Source organism: Macaca fascicularis, chromosome 11, assembly GCF_037993035.2.
Source record: "Macaca fascicularis isolate 582-1 chromosome 11, T2T-MFA8v1.1".
Lineage (NCBI taxonomy): Eukaryota > Metazoa > Chordata > Mammalia > Primates > Cercopithecidae > Macaca > Macaca fascicularis.
The window spans coordinates 94,970,107-94,994,291 of NC_088385.1; the positions used below are offsets into that span (position 1 = coordinate 94,970,107).

At 36.1% G+C, this 24,185-nt stretch overlaps 2 protein-coding genes across 6 annotated transcripts in view; one reads left to right on the forward strand and one right to left on the reverse strand.

The window, feature by feature from the left end:
• The first annotated feature begins 82 nt into the window (after nucleotides 1–82).
• On the forward strand, nucleotides 83–23,856 carry RLIG1 (RNA 5'-phosphate and 3'-OH ligase 1). Of its 2 annotated transcripts, XM_005571827.5 has the most exons (9): nucleotides 83–323; nucleotides 4,746–4,863; nucleotides 7,362–7,457; nucleotides 8,145–8,261; nucleotides 10,075–10,272; nucleotides 11,314–11,483; nucleotides 12,773–12,885; nucleotides 21,704–21,805; nucleotides 22,544–23,856. In XM_005571827.5, exons 1-8 carry the CDS (start codon nucleotides 234–236, stop codon nucleotides 21,765–21,767), a joined length of 966 nt encoding a protein of 321 aa, XP_005571884.1. In that variant the 5' UTR covers nucleotides 83–233; the 3' UTR covers nucleotides 21,768–21,805; nucleotides 22,544–23,856. The 2 variants fall into 2 exon arrangements, with proteins under 2 accessions (XP_005571884.1, XP_005571883.1); XM_005571826.4 differs by lacking the exons at nucleotides 21,704–21,805; nucleotides 22,544–23,856 and having other exon boundaries at nucleotides 12,773–14,709.
• The window catches only part of CEP290 (centrosomal protein 290), a 95,465-nt gene continuing 84,833 nt past the window's right edge, over nucleotides 13,554–24,185 (reverse strand). For all 4 annotated transcript variants that reach the window (XM_005571825.5, XM_045365678.3, XM_065524643.2 and 1 more), the window contains 6 exons: nucleotides 23,646–23,818; nucleotides 20,070–20,211; nucleotides 18,830–18,903; nucleotides 18,140–18,234; nucleotides 14,914–14,993; nucleotides 13,554–13,961 (listed from right to left, as the gene is read on the reverse strand). In XM_005571825.5, coding sequence (XP_005571882.3) covers nucleotides 13,731–13,961; nucleotides 14,914–14,993; nucleotides 18,140–18,234; nucleotides 18,830–18,903; nucleotides 20,070–20,211; nucleotides 23,646–23,818 — 795 coding nt within the window. In that variant the 3' untranslated portion in view covers nucleotides 13,554–13,730. The remainder of the gene's footprint in view (nucleotides 13,962–14,913; nucleotides 14,994–18,139; nucleotides 18,235–18,829; nucleotides 18,904–20,069; nucleotides 20,212–23,645; nucleotides 23,819–24,185) is intronic.

Consider the following 24,185-nt stretch of genomic DNA (forward strand, 5'->3'; position numbering starts at 1 on the left):
GCACCCCAGCTTCTGCACTACAACTCCCAGAAGGCGCAGCGGCCAGGAAGCCGCTTCTGGACGGGCGTTCCCGCCCCTCGCCGCGGTTTAGTAGTTGGAGCGCAGCCGCGGTGGCTGGGCGCGGAGTGCGAGTGGCCTGGACCCCGCGGGTGACTGCTGCAGGGCTTCTCCCCAGCTGGACTGGGCGCTACTCGAAAGCGCTCTCTCCACTCGCACGGCTTGTTGGGCTCATCATGAAGCGCTTGGGCTCCGTGCAGCGGAAAATGCCGTGTGTGTTTGTGACGGAGGTGAAAGAGGAGCCTTCCGCCAAAAGGGAGCATCAGGTACGGAGGAGCGCCGGGCAGGCTGGGCGGCGCGGCTCGCGTGGGCTCCTCCCCGCGGCGCTGGCTCTGTGCGAACCCGGCGAGGATGGCTGGGCGCATTAGACCTGTCCTGCAGGCCAGGAGCCTCTGTAGGTTTCCCTGGGTAGGTTTGGGGTGGGAGTTCCGTACGCCCTGAGCTCTTCCAGGTTCTTGTGCTTTTCTTAGTCGTAAAGGAGGGAATTTGCGAAAGGATTTACCTGATTAGGAGATTCAAACTTGCCCTCGCAAGGAAATGGATAACCCACGTCCACAGCATGTTCCTTTCTTTTCAGGTTAGCATCTTTTGGGGAAACCCCCTAATTAGATAATTGCCACACTCCAAGCTTTACTACTTTTCAAGAGTGCAGTAAGAAAGGGTTGATATTAGAAGACTTGCTTTACCTGTTCTGTCCGAACCAGTGGCGGTGTTGACAGTAGCCTAATTAGGTCACTGAAGTTCAGACCTCATATTACCAGTAATTACTTAATTTATTCTAACTTTGGTGTTCTCATCTCAAGGTTTTCTATTGTAGCAACGTGTTTTCCACATAGTGTGCCCTCGGTAAATGCTAGTGAGTAACCTATATTTGGGTAATTTTTTTCATATTGTACTATAAAACGTTGTAGTCTTTGATCAGTAGAATACCTAGTGATTAGTTCGGTGCTTCCCAGCTTTGCTGATTTCAAACAAAACCAACATGTCCATTGGAAATCCACCCCACTTGAGTTTCATAATTGGCACTGGCTTTTCTTCTGGACTAAAACTTGTTTAAGGCAAAGATTGCCCTGTTTTCTTTAGTCCCATCTTCTAGGACCTGACACGTGGTACACACTGGATAAATATTTATTGAATTAAAGAATGAACCCTGGAATCATTTCATGCCAGTTTTCCATTCACCTTGATGCTTTTTACCTTATAGCATCTGTTCTTTTCATTCTTTCTATTACTGTCACTGCTGTTATAGTTAATATTTCATGTCCTGCTCATTGCACCACCTAATTGGTCTTACTTGCCACTCGGAGTGATCATCACCACGTTCTTTCCTCGTCAAAATGCCACAGTTATTACTCAATGTTTGTAGCAGTAATTGACTTTTTTTTTTTTTCTTTTAGCTGTAACAAATGTAATCCATATGAAACATTATCATCTGTTTTAGTATTTCACTCTACTGTGATTTTCAACTTCGTATGCTGGAGGGGAGTAGTTTGTAAAAGTATTCTCCACCAGGGAAAATAAGCAGCCCCTTCTCTTACCTCTCTGCAGTTAAGAACAGCTTACAGCATCGTTTAAATAGCATAGCATCCACATTCTTAATTATAATTCAGGGCCTCCCACTAATGAGGCTCAATCTACCTTCCATCCTCCTCAAAGTGGATTCTCTGTTTTAGCCATCTATTTCATCCTGTGAACATATCAACCACAATCCTGCCTCATATTTTTGCTCAGACTGTTCACTCTGGGTCATCTCTAGAATGTTTTTAATTTCTCAAGTCATTTCTTCTCCATGAAATCTTAAATCAACTTAGTCATCTCAGTGATTTCCCCTACCCAGAAATTGTAGAGGGCCACTCAATTGATACTATTTTAATACACGTACCTTGTTTTTCCAGTAATAGTCTAAAGTCTTTGATGACAGGTGGAAAAGGAGAACTTTGTGTACCCCTCAGTGTCTCCCGTGTTGTCCTTTGGACATGTCGATAGCAAAGAGCAGATGATTGGTCTTTATGGAAGGAATGTTTATACTCATCAGGAGCTCCATGGGGCAGAGTAATCTTCCCTCCATAGGATCTTTGATAAATTTAGATACACACACACTGCTATTGGACCAGACTCTGTGGCTCTACTATCCTAGGTTAAATTGATATCGTTTGATACCAGCGTCGTAACTTAGTGAAAACCAGTTGTATTTTTAAAGTACTGAATCCCTACTAGACGGTTATATTTTGAAAGTATTGAATCAATACTAGAAGGGCCTAATTTCTTAGTTTACCTGTTTGAAATAGTGCGTCTTAAGCTCACACACAGCAATATGTTTATATTGTACAGTGTTGTTTCACTTTGTAAGATGATGTTACTTCAGCTACAGATTGTAGAAGTGGCATAAGTCTTTTTCAAAAATGAAAATGAATTATAAAAAGTTCGCAGGAACCCAAGAAACTGTCTTTTCCTCATCCTTGGTGCCCTTTTTCTTCCCGATAGTAGAAAAACCATCAATATGTAAACATCTCACTACTGATAAAGCTGAAAGGGACAAGGAGTGAGTACTCTCAAAGCAAACAAACTCAAAGGAAAAACAAAAGGCAAGCGATTCTTGGTAGTTTTAGCAGTGAAAATTGTTAGGGGAAAAACATGAAAAAAAACAAAATCAGGTTGAAATCTTGAGTACTTATTGTGCAAAGACAGAACTAAAATGGTACTAAAGTATACTGTATAACATCTCTAAGATGCCATAGTGGGCCAGCTTGTGCTCTCAGCGGGGCTCTATTTACAGGAGTACTAATATGAGGTCTCGCCTAAGAGGTGATGGCAGCAGGTTTTACTCCTTTTTTGTATTCTGCCTGCATAGTCTAGGACAAGGCCGTTCACAAACTAGATGCTCAAACTTTGTTGAATGAGTTACCACAAAGATTTTTTTAGATCGACATAGACTCCTGAATACAACTTTCAAAGTAAACAATTCATTAAGCTACATAGGGATGTCAGGTAACTGACGAAAACTGTTGTCAAAGTGAAGCCTAACTCAAGAGTCAAGAGATTTGTTTTATAGAGGCAATTTTTCTTTTGCCATGTTGAACATTTTTTAAGTAAGTAAATAAACCATAGCTGATACAGGTCAGAAATTTCAGTTCATAGTACTGTCATGTCTAATAATATAAATCACTATTAATGGTAGGAAATCATCAGGGGGTTAACTTTCCTTTCAAGCAGATAATACATTTTCTAAGAGGATTTGTTGAACTTTATGATAATACATCTGAAGACTTTTAGGATATAAAACTGAATCAAGGGTAACATTGTTCTGAAAATTAAGATGCTTTTAAAGTCTGTGATCTGTAATGTTTAGACAGAGGTGCAAGCTCTGTGACAATGAAGGTATACTAATGACAATTGCTTTATGGAAAGGATGAAAATCATAGTTTTTCAACCTATGCTTACAATAGCAGTTGTTTATCATGCAGTTAAGGAGGAAAAACATGAAAAAAGTAAATCCAGAAACCATTTGATTTTGGCTCTTAAACTTCTTGGTAGCAAATAGAAACTGATGTTAATTATATTGAGAAGAACGCACTGAAAAAGAGACAAGAAGTATGCCAAAAGGTTCTTGGTAATACGTCTGAACGGTGATGACATGGGTGATTCATTTATGCCTTTGTATATTTCATTTACACATTTTCTATAATGAGCATCTATTAGCTTTGCAAGGAAAAAAAGGTGAAAAAAGGCAAAAACAAAGTACCAACTATCTTCCATCTCTTTTGCCTGCTCCCTGAGAAATTTGACCTGAGACAGGAGTACATTACAACATCCTTGCTAAGACTCCTTACAAACCAAGTCTTAATTGAAAAACAAGTTTTGTAAATCACAAAAATGTTTGTGCTTATAAAAAGGGGGGAAGATCTCATGTACTGAAGAGCAGATTGACTCTTGGGAAAACTGAAAATTATGATTGAAAGATACTTGTATTGAACTACCAGAAGCACCTATGAAGTTTAAGTTAATTAAACATACAATCTAGTTTTACCTTTACTCAGATCCAGACACAATGGCTGCCTTGCATTCTTCAGACACATCAAGAAACCTTACCTTTTGTTTTTTTTTCTCAGATATTTACATGGTAGTCCCTTGCTTCAAATTTGGTCAAAGGTTCCCTCCTCAAAGTTTCCCTTTCCACTGTATCCAAAATAGCACCTCATCCCTCTTTCCTTTACCCGTTTGTTTTTAGCACTTGCTTGTCATAGCTAACATTATATTATGCATTGTGCTGCTTTTGTCTCCTTCATTAAAATGCAAGTTTCACCAAAGGCAAGTACTTTTTTGTTCACCTCTGTATTTCCAGTGCTGAAGACAATGCTTAATCTTAGGCATTTAGTAAATAATTGTCAGGTATATGATTAAATATACTGAACACCTGTGCTAGGGATGCAGCATTGCAAAAAACAAAGGTGGATAAAAAAACGTAAATAATTACAGAATTGTGTAGAAAATCAGGTGTTGCTGTGATAGCATGGAAGGGAGGGAACGATTCGGAACTTCACAGAATAAATATTTTTAAATCATTCTGAAGGATGAACTGGAGATCATCCCTTAAAACTAATGAAATTAAGAAGATTTCAGGTGAGCATGTGTGCAAAGACATAGAGGCCATCTATCTTAAACCGGTTTTCTCTCTCTCTTTTTTTAAGCCATTTAAAGTTTTGGCAACTGAAACTATAAGTCACAAGGCATTAGATGCAGATATATACAGTGCAATTCCAACAGAAAAAGTGGATGGAACATGTTGTTATGTTACTACCTATAAAGGTAAACTAAAACTATAATATTTACTACAAATATTACTTATTTTTTCTTAGTCACTTTACAGTCTATCTGAAATGAGGCATTTGCTCTTCATAGACCCTGGGAAACCTAAGTATAATAGCAAAACAAAAGGGTCACAGTTGTTATAATTTACTTATTATATTATTGTATTTTCTTCTTGGGGGGAAAAAAGGAAGGTAACTAAAACATGTACTTAATACCCTTAAGGGCCCAGGCAGTATGGTGCTTGATATATATTATCTCCAATTTGTACAAGTAGCCTCTCCATTTCACAGACAAGAAAAATGAGGTTTAGCAAACTTAAATAATTTGTCCGAGACCCAATAGTAAGTGAATGGCTGAACTGGCAATGGGACCTATGTTTGTGTGACCCTTAAGCTTATTCTTCCTGCACCAATTCCAGGGCTTTATTCCTCTTGACAGTGTCTCTAATTAATTTCACTTTAGTGTAGTTTAAAAGGTAGAAATGCAAATAGAAATTGTCAGTCATTTTAAGAAGAAATGTATGGAAAAGAGATTTTCTTTGCGATTATTTTTGGATGGTGAGATTACCTGTCACTTCCAGAAAAAAAATAGCATCTGGACACATTCCTGGGGCATTAAATGGACATCTGGACACATTCCTTGTATCAGGAAATTTATTCTGAAATGCAGTAAAATAACTGGGCTAAAGCATACATAATATTTGCCATCTTAACCATTTTTAAGTATGCAGTTCAGTGGCATTAAGTATATTTACATTATTTTGCTACTATCACCACCCTCCATCTCAAGAACTGTTTTCATCTTATAAAACTGAAATGCTACCCATGAAACAACAACTCCTTATTCTCCCACCACCAGCCCCTTGTAACCAGCATTCTACTGTCTCTGTGAATTTGACTACTCTAGGTATTTCATATAAGTAGTATCACAGTGTTTATTTTTTGTGACTGGCTTATTTCACTTAGCATAATGTCCTTAAGGTTCATGCATGTTGGTTGCATGTATCAAAATTTTACTCATTTTTAAAGCTGAGTAATATTCCTTTGCACGTATCTAGCACATCTTGTTTATCCAGTCAACCATTGGTGGACAGTTGGGTTGCTTTCATCTTTTGACTATTGTTAACTAATGCCACTGTAAACAGGTATGAACAGATATCTGAGGCTGTGCTTCCAGTTCTTTTGGGGAATTACCGGATGATATGGAGATTCTAACTTTATAGTGCACAAAGGTTCCAGTTTTTCAGTTTCCTCACCAGCACTTATTTTCTGCTTTTTTCTGTTTGGATTTTTGTTTTTGGATAGTAGCCATTCTAGTGGATGTAAATGAATTGCATTTTTTATGTTTACTGGTAAAAAAGAAACAAAAGGTCCATTGAACCAGAAATGCTAATACAGTTTTAATCTGGTTCTTCGTATTATTTATCTGGATAGCTAATAAGTAGTACCGAATATCTGGACCAACGTATAGCAGTTTCTTTATAAACCTTGGATTTATATATTTGAGAAAACTGTAAAAGATTTTTCAGACTTTGATGCCTGTTAAGAAACTATAGTGTGTATCATTATGCATGAGGATGGCAAACTGGATTAGAATTTAACTGCTAAAGTCAAGTCACAGAACCCAAAGTGACAGTGCTTACAAATCCACATTTATTACTGCTAAAGGATACACAATATACCAATGGCATTAAAAGTAAAGATGTGTATTATAGCCAAGGACTGTCTCACAGCAAGGAGTATGGAGAGGCCAAGTAAAAGCTACTATTGTTCCCGGCTTTAGAGCCTTGGCAGGACACATTTTCTCAGATCAGGAACCACTCATGTGTGCAGGCAAACACCTTGGAACCACGGAATGCAAAATGGAGTCACAGCTGGGGATTTTTATATTTTTGCTGGTCATGTAGGTCGGCATCTTGCTGCTAAGTAACCAGCTTCAACAGCAGAGCCCTCCAGGGGTTTCAGACCAAGCTATCAGGCTCACTCCTACCAATAAAGAATACTAGCACAGTGCCCTGCAACTCTCAGATCCATGAGTACAAATCAACATTATTAGTATTTTCATGCCTTGATCAGGGGTCAGTGCCATGCAGAACAGCTCAGCCTAATTCCAGATGTGTCAGAATTAACCCTTACAGCACAGTATTATGTTTGGGGGGGTTGGGTGAATACAGTTATCTTGTTATGTTTCCATTTCGTAGAGGTATCTTCAGTTGTCCATAAATGCTGCTTACTCATAAAATATGACTACGTAGTGTCCTTATAAAAAAGATAATATATTTACTTTTTGTCTCATCCCCTTCATTTTTTAACCAGAGAAGTAAGTCTTCTCATAACATCAGGTACTGCTAGGTGGTCTATATTCTTAGACTGCATATTTCCCTTTGTCTTCTTTGAGAAATTAGCCTCCTGTTTATTGAAAAACTCTATTCTGAAATGTCTTTCAAGATAAGTTTTGTTTGCTTCATACTTTTCCTTTTGTTACTACTTTTTTAGATCAGCCATACCTTTGGGCTCGACTAGATAGAAAACCCAACAAACAAGCTGAAAAAAGATTTAAAAATTTTCTACATTCAAAAGAAAACCCAAAAGGTTAGTATTTTTTTTTAAGTTTTCATGTTTAAATAGCTAAAATTTGTGGCATATTTATTGCTGTGGTATTTCTGTACATTATATCCTTCTGTATAATTTAAGCAACTCAGGAAAACTATAATTTAATACTTTTATATATAAAAGGATATTATTGAAAACTGTTGTAAAATATTTTCCTAATATTTGTCACTATTCTTTATAGTATGAGTCTATTAAAACATACAGATTACTGCATAGATATTGAAATGAGTGACACATTTTGTGTAAGAGACAAATGTGTAATTTTATAAATCAGGTACAAATCTCAGGAAATTAATAATTTTAATTATTAAAATGCTTTTAAATATCTGTAGTAGATACACATTGTATATCTGCATTCATGTATATATGTTTATATTTGTATTCACAGTATATTAAAAATTCATAATCTAATACTTAACGGAATATGGTTACTTTAGTTCGACTGTTAAATACTATATACAAATGGCATATATGAAATTGAATATTTAAATTGTTAGTACCCTAATCTTAAGTACAGTCACATTGTGGTGATAATGAATGGAGAATAATTGTATCACACCTGATACTATGAGGTTTTAGTAGCTGTTCCCATTTTGAGTCTGTTTAGTATTTTACATTTTTTAAGTATCACCCCATACAATATTATCTCTTTTTAATTTTTTTTAGAATTTTTTTGGAACGTTGAGGAGGACTTCAAACCAGCTCCAGAGTGCTGGATACCAGCAAAGGAAATAGAACAAATAAATGGGAACCCAGTGCCTGATGAAAATGGACACATTCCTGGTACCATGATATCTCTTCTAATGCAGTTTTGTGTTTACTAGTAAAATGATCAAAATATCCATTCAATCAGAAATTACAGAATTTAATTTTAATCTGGTTCTTCATTAATATGTATAGTACAGAATTTCTGAATCAAATTTATGTAAAGTCCTACATTTTATATCAAAGATGTTTCATATTAAGAACGTCCTCTTAGGTTTAGAGTCTTTTCTAAGATGGATATTTTTTACTAGTTGTAGTCTGTGACAATAAAGCGTCAAAAGAGAATAGCCTTGAGGCCGGGTGCAGTGACTCACACCTGTAATCCCAGCACTTTGGGAGGCTGAGGTGGGTGGATGCTTGAGCCTAGGAGTTTTAAGACCAACCTGGGCAAGATGGCAAAACCCTGTCTCTACAAAAAATACAAAAAGTTAGCTGGGCATGGCAGTGTGCGCCTGTAGTCCAGCTACTCGGGAAACTAATGTGGGAATCACCAAAGCCCCGGAAGTCGAGGCCGCAGTGAACTGTGATCGTGCACTCTAGCCTGAGTGTCGGACTGTGACCTTTTCTCAAAAAAAAAAAAAAAAAAAAAAAAAAAAGAGGGAATAGCTTCCAAGTTCTTGTCAGGATAGATGAGATGATCTAGTCTGAAATGAGATTTCAAGAAGTCTATACCTTTAGATTAGGGATGGGAAAATTTTGCAAAGGTATGCTTAATAGGAAAATATCCCAGATTAAGGTTATAGATTCTCAACTGTCATGTCTTGAGTGCCCATTATGTACAAAGTCCTCCTAGTTTCTGGTAATACAAAAATGAAGGTCAGAACCGTTGTCCTCCATGATCTTTAATTAGACATTGGGAGAAATCAACCAATAATAGTATGATTTAAGAACAGGAATGAATATATCAGGTACCACTGGAGAAAAGAAGAGGAATTCCTCATTCAGCTTGTGGTTAGTGGAGGCTTCCGAGAGGAGTAGACATCTGTACTGAAGCTTAAGGACTAGGAAGTCAGCTGACGAGGAAGAGGGAAGATCAGCGTAGGCCAACTCCCAGGAAGAGGAGAGGGCGTGGGGTATTTCGGATATTTTATATAACACTTTATTGCAGCTAGAATGTTTAGGGTATATGACATGAAGTGGCTGTAAAAGTTGAGGCTGGAAGTGTGGTGGGCTCAGATCGTAAAGCCCGTTTTATTCTATCTAAAGGAGTGTGAAGTGTATCCTGAAGATAATGATTTTTAATCAGTGGTACAGCAAAAGCATATTTAAGTTTTAGAAATAGAACTATGATAAAAGTGGGTTGGATTTCACTGGAGGCTTGGTGACTAGCAAATAAGTTATTACAGTCATCTAGCATGAGTAATGAAGGGAGCCAATTCTGGCAACAAGAATGAGAAGGGTAATAGCAATAATATTCAATAAATGTGTTCAGTATATATTGGAACATTTTAATAAACTTGGAACACATACCGCATTATGTCCATTGTCCCTGAAGCTTGAGAGAAAACTTGTTTTATAGAAAAAAATGTAAGTGCTATATCTTAGAATAGTGCTGAGTTCTTACTGAATAAGGGTGAATTTTCTAGTAAGAGAATGCTAGGTGCTCTGTAGTGAATAACAGGTTAATTCTGCAGAATAAAAAAAATGAACCCTTATGATTTTTTAAAAAGTAATAAACTGTTAACTTTCCCACTGAGTTTTTAAAGTAATACCTCTTTGTGATAGACACCCAGAAAACATGGGAAATTTACAACAAAAATAGAAATTACCTGTAGTTTCAATCCAAAGAAAAACAATCTAATAACAAATAATTTTCTTCTTTATATGATAGGTTGGGTACCAGTAGAGAAAAACAACAAACAGTATTGCTGGCATTCCTCTGTAGTTAATTATGAATTTGAAATTGCCCTGGTACTAAAACATCATCCTGATGATTCTGGACTTTTGGAAATTAGTGCAGTGCCACTTTCAGATCTCTTAGAACAAACACTGGAGCTCATAGGAACAAATATCAATGGAAACCCATATGGTGAGTGAAGCCTTTTTCTTGTTCAGTTATTGTAACTGTCATTTATAAAGAGAACTTTCTCGGGTCAACTTAAAAAACATACATACAACACTAAAGAAGCGACTAACAAATTTGAGTTAGTTTCCTAGGATTATATCCATTTCTGTTAACTTTATATTCACAGAAAAAGGAAACCATTTTATTAATCCAAAAGGTTGATTTTTATCCTCATTCTTTCCTGTAATAACATTACACAATTATGTATGAAAAGTAATGACTCATTTGTAACCCCTTTGCTTTTTAAAATTCAGGTGAGTTGAGTCAAATGATGAAAATGCGCTTTTCGTGGTTATTATAGCATCAATTTAAATAGCCAAGGGTATAAAGTAAGTAAAGAATTGGCAATGAATACCATGTCAAATATCAAAATATGTATCATGATGAATTGAGTGCAAGTACTGAGAGCACTGTGGGTTACACCTTGCTGACATGGGGATGGGAAGACAGACCTAAGGATGCTAAAGCTATAATAGGAAAATCCTATATAGAGATCAAAAGTAGACTGCCAGGTGTAAAGAAGCTAAGATGGTAGTTAGAAAAGTTATCAGAGATACAGTGCAGCTGTTTGGCAAACGTTGAAGAATAGTTGAATGTGGCCAGTGCCACATTGGTACCAAAGGTTGGTAGACTTTTTCTGCAAAATGCCAGAGTAGGTATTTTAAGTTTTGTGGGCCACTCTTCTGAAAGGAGCTATGGACAGTACTTTACATGAGTGGGTGCGGCTGTGTTCGTGGAAAACTATTTACAAAAAACGGTATCTGTCTAGACTTGGCCTACAGGTCATAGTTTGTTGAACTGTGGTGGAGAGTACGCCAAGGTGGAATTTAGAGTTACTGGAATAAGGTGCCAGTGCACTGGGTTGTATTCTTTTTAAGGAAACCAACCAGCTTTTCTACCTTTATTCCTAAGTGTTTCAAAAGACTATTTGAAGAGGCACATTTTCTAGTTCTTTCTGCAAGTTCCTTTAAATGAATGTGGCTAATGGCAAATTTTCCCACCTAGGGCTAGGGAGCAAGAAACATCCATTACATCTTCTTATACCACATGGAGCATTTCAAGTAAGAAATCTACCTTCATTGAAGCACAATGATCTCTTGTCCTGGTTTGAAGGTTGCAAAGAGGGTAAAATTGAAGGAATAGTATGGCATTGCAGTGATGGCTGTTTAATAAAGGTAATGGCAAAAATAGCTTGGGTGGGGTTATGTCATCTTATATTCCTACAGCAGAGTAGAAGTGATACTAAAATTCTCTCTACAAATGGCAGCAATTATTATTTGCAGTAAAGAAATTTAATTTTCTCATCCCACATACCACCATTTTTTAAGAGGTAAAACAGTGTTTCCCGGTGTGTATTGTGTGGGGCATTGATCATAACAGGTGTGCTTCAGAATTGAAGTGATACTATATATCCCCTGCGTGGAAATTCATGTTGCATAGTAGTGCTCTCTGAGACATCTTGTACTAACTTAACACAGCATCTCCCAGACTTGAGTATAGAATCTGTTGAGTAGAAAGAGTGCCAAGGTAACAGTTGATATATACAAAATGAATTATCTTATACTTTGTTCCCTTTCTGTCTCCTGGACTTGTCTATTTGATTTCTCACAGGTACCTGAAATTCATAATATTCAAAACTGGACCTAGTTGTAACTCTCTGACTCCACATAATTCACTGAAGTAAAAACTTGGATATTAATTTTAATCCCTCTTTTCATTACTTCATGCATCCAGTTATCAGTTCCTAACAGTTCTAATCTATGTACTTCTTTCCAACCAATTAACTGTTAATTTTAATTTAAGCTAAGATTCATGCTCTATCATATCACCCTCCAAAAACAGTATCTTTCAGTTTTAGTCCTGTCCTCTCCATTCTTCACAAAAGGATGAGTGTATTACTTTCCTGCATCAATTTGTTCAGTTACATTAAATATTCATGATCTGGCCCCTGCTTAATTTCCCAGAACTGCTCTCCACCTCTGCCCCCACAAACACACTCACATTGGGTTTGCATATTTACATGATTGCATGTAACCATATTTACATGATTGCAATTAGAGCAAAAAAACTCCATTCTACCACATAACGTTCCCTTCAATTAGAATGCCTCCTTGCCCACATTTTTCAGGTAGCTAGTCTGTACTCAGCAACAGACTCTATGATTCATAAAATTTTATGGAGCCCCTGATTATATTCCTGGCATATTTCCAGGTGCTGGACATACACAGTCAACAAAACAAGGTGTGTGCCTTCATGAAGCTCACATTCTAATGGGGAAGATAAACAATAAACAAATATGTAATATGTCAGGAGAAGAAGAGCTATGAAAAAAAAAAAAAACTAGGGTAAGATAAAGTGGAGTCTTACACAGTGCCTGGCAGATAGTAGGCACTCAAAACAAATATTTCTAAGTAAATGAAGATAGTATCTGTATGCTAAAGCTAATATCTTTTTTCTCTTTCAGGTCCATCGCCATCATCTTGGCTTATGCTGGCCAATTCCAGATACTTACATGAATTCAAAACCAGTTATTATCAACATGAACCTGAACAAATGTGACTCTGCCTTTGATATTAGGTGTTTGTTTAATCATTTTTCAAAAATAGATAATCAGAAATTTGCTAGACTCAAAGATATAATATTTGATGTATAAAATGCAAATAAAATTAGTTTATCATTATATTCTAATCTTGAATATTCTACCATGTTTAAAAACATCTCAAGGTTCCTATTCATTATGAAACATCAATATGTCTTCTACCATTTGTGAAGAAATGAATTTTCCAGTTTCAAGTGCCTATTCAAATTTTTATTAAAAACCAGCAAATTAATTTTAATCTCTAGCCATAAAAACATAAGTAACAGTAAGCTCCTACGCTTGTACAAAGGCTGGATTCTCTCCACTATACTGAGTAGTAATTTAAAAAGAACAATTTAATGTCACTAATTTTCAAAATTAAATAGTTTAAGCTCAATTTAATTTTGCTATATATTTAACAAAACATATGGCTTAACCTCATAACTTATATGTGTGTATGTCTACATCTGTATTTATATATATCATAGTTAGGATTTGAGAATCTTAACACATGTATAAATAAGTATAAACTCCAATTTTAAATATTGAAATTACTGAATTTACCCTCATATTCTTTAAAAAAACTAATCAAAACATTATGAATGTAGAGAAATTCACCAAAGCTCATTGTCTATTTGATGGCCATAACAAGTCTTCAAATATATACTTTTATAATAAGTTAAAAATTTCATATAATTTTATTTATTAAGAATTCCAATCTAAGTATAAAGGTACAAGGTAGTGAGAAGGAAATACTACAGTTCAGAGAATTGCTTATTTCCAGGTATATTTTAACTTACAAAGTTAATAAATAGTTAAATGAAACAAAGTTTATAGGTGACCTTTAGCAAATGGGGAAATTAACAGGACTTTCTTCTTCATCTTCAAACTCTTCAGAAGCAGCAACAGGGCTAGTTAACTCAACTCCCAATTGTTCTGAAAGTTTTTTTACCTTCTCTTCTAAGAGAATATTCTTCTTCACTTCTTCCTTGTAATTATACTTAAGATCTTCAATTTCTTCAAAAAATGAAGGATCAAAATTTTCCAGTTCTTTTTTCAGCTTTTTTATTTCCTCCTAATAGAAACATCATCTTTAAAAGTTGGATATAGGAAATGTACATATTTTAGGTTTGAATTGTGAGATTTAATTGTAAATATGAAAGCCAAAGTATTCCTGAATGGTCGAATACAGCAATAAAGGCAGAAGAATTAAGATTTTTCTTTGTTCCATTGTACAGTGTAAATAACTAAGTTGTTAACTGTCAAGTCCAATGATCTATTCCATAAGTTGTGTTCTAGTCTTTGACTAAAATTTATCATTTCTTATAGTGGGATTTAATCTTTCTCTAAAAACATATAAGATCCTCTCAATAGAGTAATCAATCAAAATTAGATTTTGCAATTCATAACATTGAAGTTAGTCTGGTTAAGTGTTTTGGTTTAGACTTCATTTATATTTTACTTACAGATTCTAATTTTTAATGAATAATCAAGTTTTCATAAAGTTATTAATATGATCAGGGAAACCTTTGGGACGTCTGACAATTAGGCATTGGTGAAGAGACAATTCAAGCCTTAGTGACTATTTAGAATAGCCAGTGATTACTAGCTGATTCTCATATCCATGCCTTTTTGTCCTGTTTACAGTCTTAAAAGAGGTAAAACATAGCAAATATTTTTTTAAGGGAACTATAACCTTAGGAGTCCTGAAAATAATTTCAAAAAAAACTAAAGACACTGTTGCCAATGTGACCCAAAACTTAAGAACATACTAATGGCATATATTTGTTACAATTAAAAAATAAATTTACTATTTAATCCTATGTTGAGTCTGAATTTTTTGTTAGCTCTTATTTAATAAATATATTAGGACTAGTCAGATGAACATAATTAACTTTGCAATATAAAGGTCAAATATAAGATGCTATTACATGAATTTTTTAGGATACGTACTGAAAACTCGAAGATGGTAATGAACATAGTTTTCAACAGCTATTTTCACAAAATGATACTAAAATACACATTACCTTCAAATGCTGCTTTTCTAGATCTGACATGTTGAGCTGTGTCTCTAGATCTTTTACTTTTTCCTTTAGTTGATCAGCATCTGTCAAAAAAGTTATACAAGTTAAACTCAGCTTTTTCCCACTACGAATGAGTTCAAAGTAATGACTTTGTTCTAGAGAACAGAGATTTGTTTTACGAAACCTAGAACTAGGAAAATACTGGATTTTATGGCTGAAATACTTAAGGATGTAAACACTTGATGCTACCTCCCTCCATTAAGTATTGTAATTTCATAGCAGGCAAAAAGAGGTTATTTGCTAGGTATTAGAAATATAGGCCAAGTTGTTTTTTTTTTTTTTTTTTTTTTTTCACATGATAGAAATTTTACACGGAAAAAATCTTAAAGCCAGGAAAACTTGTTAGGTACTAAAACTACAACAGAAGAAAAGCAGACTGTTGGGTAAGGGGCTATAACCATAAGCTGGCCAAATGCTCCCGCTATCCAACACAGCATTGGCTATTCCACGTGGGTTATTACATGTTTACTGCGCAATTACTACGTGCAAAATGTGTCATGCAAGCTGTGTAATACAAAAATAAGACATAGATAGCCCTGATACTTTGGTAGGAAAACAAAAGTCTACAAATACAGCACAAAAGTTATTTATTGGATTTACCCTGCAAGTTAACATACCTCTAACTTTATCAGCAGGCAAATACGATTTTTGCTTTAATGCTATCTTTGCTAGATACCTCTTTTCTTTACATTACACTACATTTAATGAGTCAAGTCATATTTTACAGCCATTGAAGAATAAAATTCTAAAAGTTTGATAAGGTGCAGCAAACATTTTCATGGCTGGGACAAGTATCCTTTTTTCTTTTTGAGACAGTCTCACTCTGTCGCCCAGGCTAGAGTGTAATGGCGCAATCTTGGCTCACTGCAACAATCACTGCCTCCCAGGCTAAAGCGATTCTCCTGCGTTAGCCTCCTTTGTAGCTGGGATTACAGGCAAGCACCACCACGCCTGGCTAATTTTTATATTTTTAGTAGAGACAGGTTTCACCATGTTGGCCAGAGTGGTCTCGAACTCCTGATCTCAGGTGATCCGCCCGCTTCAGCCTCCCAAAGTGCTGGGATTACAGGTGTGTGCTACTGTGCTGGGCCTGGGACAAGTATCTTAAAAGTTATCTTACCACTTATATAGAAAGTGATTTAGAGTTTCCAAAACAGTTCTGGTTTGATTTTAAGCCTTAATCTTAGAAAAATGACAGGTAATCTGTCTACTTCACATCAGAGATAAGGAATTTTGAAGGCTCAGAAATTTCCTTAAGAAACAGGTTTAGAAAGATTAGAGAACTATGGCCATATGACCCTTAATGCACACGCACCTGATCTCTGATCTCAGAAGCTAAGCACTATTGGCCCTGGTTAGTATATGGATGGAAGGAAAATTATAAAATTGTCTAGTACAAACCAAGCAGGCTGCTATAAGGCATATTTTGAGAGTATTTAGTAGGTACTTTTAGTTACCAAGACGTAGCACAGTATAGTGGTTAAGGGCTAGGAATGCCAAGGAGCTGTGGAGTTTCATAGATTTAGATTTTAATCCTGCTATTTCCTAGCTGACCTTGGGGAATGGTTACTTAACCACTTTGAATCTGTTTATCACATAAAATGGAGACAGTAATACCTATCATATATGGGTGTAAATATAGAATGCTTGTAAGGCAGTTAGCATAGTGTCAAGTACAACTCACACATGATGGCTTTTATTACAAATTAGTAATAGGACTACATACCATATTGAAAAAGCTACAAGAAATAGTCAAAGATAGTTCAGATATAAATTGGTATAATCCTTTGCAGAGGATGGCATTTCTATCATACTATCAAACAATGGCATAATAAGGTCAAGAGATTAATCATATTTTATAAAAGCAGAAACTTGGAAGCAAACTATCCACCAAAACATAAATGGTTCAATATGCTTATACATGCAATAATACACTATAGAATTATTAAATGGATGAGACAGATTTATGAACAGACCTCACAAGATGTCCAGGATAAACTGTTAAAGGCAAATACGCTAGACATGTGTATAGTATGAGTTCAATTTTATGTCACTTGCCAAGAAAATATATATATGTATATGCAAACAAAGTCTATTCTCTATCCACAGTAGTTTTAGTCTATAAAGTTAGCCCAATTAGTGAATATCAAACCACTGCTGCTAGGGGAAATATGTACAGACATACATATACATACATACACCTACATATCTCACACATGATAATCTTAAATCCTAAAGATAACTCATCCTGGTAAATTCTATTTATTTACATAAGAAAAGGTTCAGAAGCGTTCGTGACTCTCCTAAGCCTAAAGCACTAACAAGCCTCAGAATTGGGATTCAAATCCCTTCCAACAGGCCCCAGAGCCACAGCTTCTTGCACTATGCTGTGCTGCCCTCTACCGTCTCCATCCTTTGATCATTTCTCTATGAAAACTGAAATGACGATACTGAGCACCGCCTTGTTGAACCTCTGCTGGGGACATGTAGGTTGGATTATTCAAACTTTCCAAGGCTCTGTGGATGTCTGCAAATGTGCTGCGAGTGTTGATTTGGGGATTACATACACGCCTTAGTGAGCAGGTGATTTAGAAAATACAGAATCCACAAATAATGAGGATCTATTATACATATGAACACATAAACACATGTATGCATATGTGTGATATATATGTACATAAAATATGTGTGTATGTATATGTAGGAATGAGGAATGATTAGTAATCACTTTTGAATGGGAATGGAAGGCAGCAGAAACATACTTTCTTTTTACTTTGTAAAAGGAAAAAAATGTAGGCAGTATTTACTTATTTGCAGTTTTTAAAAATGTTCAGAGGACTTGAAAGAGCCTATACTTAGAAACTGGAAGCAACAGATTTAGTATTCATTGCTTAGCCCTGCATTGTGATTAAATCTGTAACACCCAGATGGAGAACAAAGAGAAAAACACTTGGGTACTTGCTACTCTATAGTATAAACAACACAAAGAGAAAAATGGGAATATTTTTATATTAATAGCATGGAGGAGAGACAAGAGATCCAAAACTTATCAGGAATTTGATTTTACACTGAGACAATGATCAGAAATCTGAGCCAAAAGAACAAAAAAAAAGGTAAACCCAAATTCAAAAACCTGGGGGTAGCTAACATGTTTTTTAAAATATATTACCAGGTATGGTGCTTTCAGCTCCACTTTGGTCCTTGTTAGCTTCTATCTGATGGATTAATTCTGCTTTCTCTTTATCCAGCTGACTATTAGCTAATCTAGAACACAATGATAATTTGTTAAAAAAAAAAGAAGGCAGGTATTGCTTCATAAAATATATGGGCATTTCTTATGAACTAGTGATGCACAGTAATCAGAACAAACTAGTCTTTATCAAAGTAAACATTTACTCTCAATGCTACAATGTCACCATTCTCAAAAAGCCTGGAATACAAAAGCCTTCACATTTTTCTTAATATCTGACCTGAGGTCATTTCCAAGAGTGGTTTTGTTATGAGGAGCCTAATGAAAGTGGGCTACAGAGACTCCTGAAAGTAAAAAATTACTTGTTCTCTTTCATTAGTATTTTCCCCTGGGAAGCTAAGGATTAATCCATTCTATGCTCTTAGAAAAGTTTAAACTAAATTACAAACTGGAAACTTATATTACAGTTGGGTTTATCCTTTTTTCCAGTGTGTATTATGAAAAAAAGAGTGATTAGCATTAGAAGGAAGAAATAAGGACCTAATAAGCCTGTTAGGCAGTAAAGTTGAAAAATGTTTGTCTCTAGTTGTAGCAATTCTGAGATTATAAAAACTAATAATTTTTTTTTAAAAGAAAGAAACAAAGTAGTCATATGAACACATGACGCACCTAAGAACTTGAAGCTCCTGTTTGAGGCCTTGCTCTGTCTCAGCACCTTCAGGAACATGTTTAAGAATCTTAATCTTTGGGGACAATGAAAAGTTAGAAGATAACTTTGGAAATACGAGGATTTATAAAGATACACATTTTTAATAAAGCATAATATTAAAATCTGGTTTTCAAAAGCATGCATAGGCAAATTTCTATGTTCTATTCACCATTCTTTCAACAAGTATTGAGTAACTACTGCATAACTGGCATTGTCCTAGGCACAGAGGCTACAGCAGTGAACAAAATAGGTAATGTTCCATCTTGCATGGTCCTCATTTAGTGTGGAAACAAAGAATGTGTATGTAATATGATATGATATAATAATAGTGCCAGATGGTAGGAAGAGCTATCAAGAAAAAATAATCCAGGGTAAGAGGATCAAGAGTGATGGCAAGTAGTATAGGGTTAGGGTTAGGGTTAGGGTGAGGAAGGTCTCTCTGAGGAGCCTCTATTTCAGCAGAGACATGAAGTCTGGGAGGAAGCTATGAGAATATTTGGGTGAACAGTATTCTAAACAAAGGAAACAAGTGTAAGGACTTAACGCTTAAACGAGTTTGAATTGTTTAAAGTACTGAAAGAAGGTTAATGTGGTTAAAACATTGTGAATGAAATGAAGGGAAAAGTGGTAGAAGATGAGATTGGGAAGAAAACTGGGTACCAGACCTCATATATTGTTTTGGGATACGAAAAGTACTTTGAAGTTTTATTTTAGGGTGATGGAGAACCACTGGAAGATTCTGAGGATAGGACTTTGTGCTTTGTGATGTGCTTTATGTTTTAAAAGGGTTACCTGGCAACTGTGTGGAGACAGACCAGAAATAGAAATAGAGTGAAATAATGCAAGAGTGGAAGCTGAGATACCAGTTTGGAAATTATTGTAGTTATTCAGGTATAAAACAATAGCCTGGACAAGACTGGTAGTGATGTCTCAAGATGCCAAGAAGTGGTCAGATTTGGGATATAGTTTGAAAATAGAGCTGACATGATTTAACGATTAAAAAAAAAGATGTGGAGAATGAAAAGAATGAAGTCATTGATGATCCAAAGTTTCTGGCTTAAGCAAATAGGTGAATGGGGTGCCCTTCAGTTAGATGGGTCTTCTTAATCGAGTCCATTTTTATCTATAGAAGACAATGCAAGGAACATCCTGTGATATTATGCATTATTTTATCATGTAAAGAAAAATTACATTACTTACCTGTTCTTCAAGGTCTTCAGTGTATTTCTTAACTTTTTGTTCTCTCTCTGTTGCTTCTTTTACAAGCTGTTTAAGGTCAGTAATGCTTTGATTTTTTTTGGCAATATCAGTTTCCAATTCTTTTAACTTGGTTTCATACATTCTAAAAGTATAAGGAAAAAAAGTATAGACATGGCAAATAATTTATGTCACTGATTTAAAAGTCAGTTCAAATTACCGTACTAGAAATAAGCAAGAATATCTTATTTTAGCCGGGCGCGGTGGCTCACGCCTGTAATCCCAGCACTTTGGGAGGCCGAGGCGGGCGGATCACAAGGTCAGGAGATCGAGACCACGGTGAAACCCCGTCTCTACTAAAAATACAAAAAATTAGCCGGGCGCGGTTGTGGGCGCCTGTAGTCCCAGCTACTCGGGAGGCTGAGGCAGGAGAATGGCGTGAACCCGGGAGGCAGAGCTTGCAGTGAGCCGAGATCGCGCCACTACACTCCAGCCTGGGCGACAGAGCGAGACTCCGTCTCAAAAAAAAAAAAAAAAAAAAAGAATATCTTATTTTACTGTTTTGTCTAGTCAAGGTTTTCGCTACATATTTATTTACCATTAAAATGGTGGTGGCAAGAGATAAGGTATCCCTAATTAACAGATGGCCCATTCAAAATAAAGAATTTGGGTATTTTCCAAGATTATAAATAAGGATGGAGCCTGATTTGACCATTTTAAAATTAATACCTTTTTTCAATCACAAAATAAGAAAATACAAAGTAAAATTCTTCGGAATATAAAATTCTATATTACTAGATATTCTTAGAAATATAAAGATGGCAAATAAAAAGCTTTTCTCACATATACAGACATACATAGGAGGTATACAGAAAAACACTACAGGGAGAGGAAAAAATTGTGCAAAAGCATGGGTGAGAAAAATAGTATCTGATGGGAGAGGGATAAAGCTTGTAAAAATCTGAATAGATTTATAATCATTAAAGAAACAACAGTTCAAAAAAATACAGACTCCAGAAAAAAATTTCATAATTGAGCCAAACAGTTCTACTGGTTCATCATACCTAAAGAAATATAATGCTTACAATATCCAAACTTTTCCAGAGAAATGGATAGAAAGACTGCATTCTAAGTTAAAATGGCCAGTATAGCTTTGGTAACAAAATCTGCTAGGATAATACAAGAAAGGAAAATAATGATTGTCTAAACACATTCAAACAGCTTTTGATAGATCCTAGAAACTTAGATTAGAAGGGAATGTTTTTAACCCGACAGAGACTATCACAGATCTACCACAAGTAAATGGTGAAATATCAGAAGCTTACTCCTTCACTTCATCTAATTTTCTGTTCAAAAGCCACCCAAGCAGAGAGGGCCTCTCTGATCACCCTATGTAAAACTGCCCCCACATCACCCTGGTTTGTCCCAGCAGTCAGGAAAAGGCCTGACATAGAATATGTGTTAATAAGTTTGTTGAATGAATAATAATGCAACTATAAGGATGTCAGCATGAGCAAGATCTGTGTCATGGGTCCCAAAACAGATCTTTCTAAACTGCTTTATTGAGAAAGGTGTATAATCCTCCCAGATTTAAACTTTAGTGAATTTTTTTCCTTTTTCTTTTTCTTTTTTAACAGATTTAGGGAACCTGGAGGTCAACGATCAAAAGGAGCCTCTCTCTGTCAAGAGATTTCTACTTAGACTTACGTCTTCTGCAAATGGTTTACCGAAGGCTTATGGTATGCTCAGTGACCTGTATTGTTCTCAGACTAAAAACACATATATGATCTAAAAGGCAAAGTCATCTTCAATTATGGTTAAATATCATCATCACCTCTACTAACCATTTATAAACCTTATAAACCCTTTTTGCACGAACAATTTCTTATTTAGCCCCATAGAGCCCTCTTAGAAAGAACTTGAGCCCACAGAAAGGATATAAGTTACTTAAGATCATAGTAAGAATTAGGTCTTTCTAAACCAGAGAACCTACCTGGTCCTTTGAGGAAACCTAGGCAAGGTGGGCTTTTTAAAAATAATATACAACATAAAGCAGAGTTTGGCAATAGGAGGTACTAAGTAAATATCTGTTGAATAAACAGATTTCAGAGTAACTCAAAAACATTCTGAGTCCACATGTGATTATAGAAGAAAACAAAGGAACGACCAAGAAATCAACGGAGAGGGCTGCTGACTAAGAGCCACTCTGCTAGGGTCCAAGAAGACAGTAGAAGAGACCCCCTTCCCCCACTCCATACCATCACATTTGTTATTTCATCTAACCCTGACACTGGCCTTCTTACAGAGTAATTTTTCCCAGTGTGTAGATGGGAAAAGTGAGAGCTAGAGTGGAGAAGTGTGGATTCTGGCCACTCTAGATTTAGTATTCGGACAGGAACCAAGTACTCCTCCATGACTTCATGGCCATCTGGGCTATCCTTTAAAGCGCCTGCTTAATCTTTCTCTTTTCTCCTTAGACATGGTTGACAGGGGCAAGTGCAGTGCAGCAGGCCCTCTGTGGGACTTGCTGTAGCCTCACAATGCTAAGACTCCCATCCTACTTGTAGTGATCACTATCTTGCCTTCCATCAAGACCATTCCAAAGAGCAGAGAGGGAAGATGAAGCCCTCAAAGACATCGAAGGGGATACTGGAGGTGCATGGACATAAGGAATTGTATGAGAACGTTGAGAGATAAAGATGAGTATGCCTTTTGAAATGGGGGCGGCAGATGTGCTAGATGGCAAAGGATACCACTTCATACACGATGGCTTTAATGGGACAAGACATGGGCAGGATCCCACTGGCCAATGACATCCAGGCTCCTTAAGCAGCTGCTTAAAATTGGAAATGAGAACGACAAGAAGAGCCTTTTACCTACTCATCACAGTCATGATGAACCACACATGATGATAGTGGCAACAGACTGAATGTTTACTCATAAACTCCCACCACCTCTTTCATAGCCACAAAAATTAGTTTCACAGGTTGGAATTCCATGTATTCAGGATGGGTGAAAATAAACTATCAGAAAGCAGAAGCCAGTAAGACATGAACGCTGCTGCTGAATTCACCTCTTGGGGCTATCTGAAGAGAAAGTTGCCCAGGATATAACTCTAAAAGCATTACAGCACAGACTAGATCCAGTATGCCACATGTTGTGACAAGACAGCTCAATCATTCCTGGCTCATACTTGAGAAAGCAAGTTATACAATCAAGAAACCGAAGCTGCAATTGGAGAAAAATAGCACCCAGGAGAAGCTGAGCAGCCTTAGCCTAGACTCATAGCTGATGACAGCTTCATGATGCACACACAGCTCCAACTCCTTCGCCCAGCCACAGCTCTACTCTGTTCCATGCCCTGCCACCCAAACAAGGTTAAACAAGTTAAACATTTCAAGGAAGAAAAAGTCTCCATCAATATTACAAGAGAAAAAAAAGTATTATGTTAAAACAACAACCAAACAAACTGTTCATCAGGAAGAAACCAGGTTATTCAGAATAGTGTTGTCTTTTAAAACAATAATACCAAAATTTGAAATGATTAAACTTTGTACAAGTTTAAAATTCTGTTCCTACCTTGTAACCACAATGGATTTCCAGCTCTTACTGTCAGCACCTTCAAGCTGTGGACCTCTGCTTTCTGCAAACTGCAATCTCTTACCAGTCTCTTCTAGTTGAACTGTCATCTTCTCATTTAATATCTCTAAATTATTCTTTGCTATCCGTAATTTCTCTGCAGCATCAGTTTCCTATCATTAAATGCTAATTAGTATTTTATGAGAAAACATAATACTGTTCTCACAGATTCAGTGTATTCAAAATTATCATTACAAATGGGAAAACAAAAATAACCTGGGGCTCTTAAATGCTGATTAAAATTTCAATAAATTCAACATTTCCCCTCCTTTAAAGCAGCAATATGGCCAATAATAATTAGAACAACAGATCATGAAAATGAGGTCAGACAAATATATTTAGTTACTAGTGATTACCTTAAATTTGACATTTTGTTCCTCTGTAATATTTTTAGAAAAATGGGATAGTTTATACCTTTACACATGTAAAAGATTCTTTGTTTTGACTTCCTAATGCTTATGAGACCTAGCTATAAGCATA

Coding starts and splice junctions, on each gene's coding strand:
- RLIG1 (XM_005571826.4), top strand. CDS start 234: ATGAAGCGCTTGGGCTCCGTGCAGCGGAAAATGCCGTGTGTGTTTGTG. Junction 324..4,745: donor CCGCCAAAAGGGAGCATCAG/GTACGGAGGAGC, acceptor TCTTTTTTTAAG/CCATTTAAAGTTTTGGCAAC. Junction 11,484..12,772: donor GTGATGGCTGTTTAATAAAG/GTAATGGCAAAA, acceptor TTTCTCTTTCAG/GTCCATCGCCATCATCTTGG.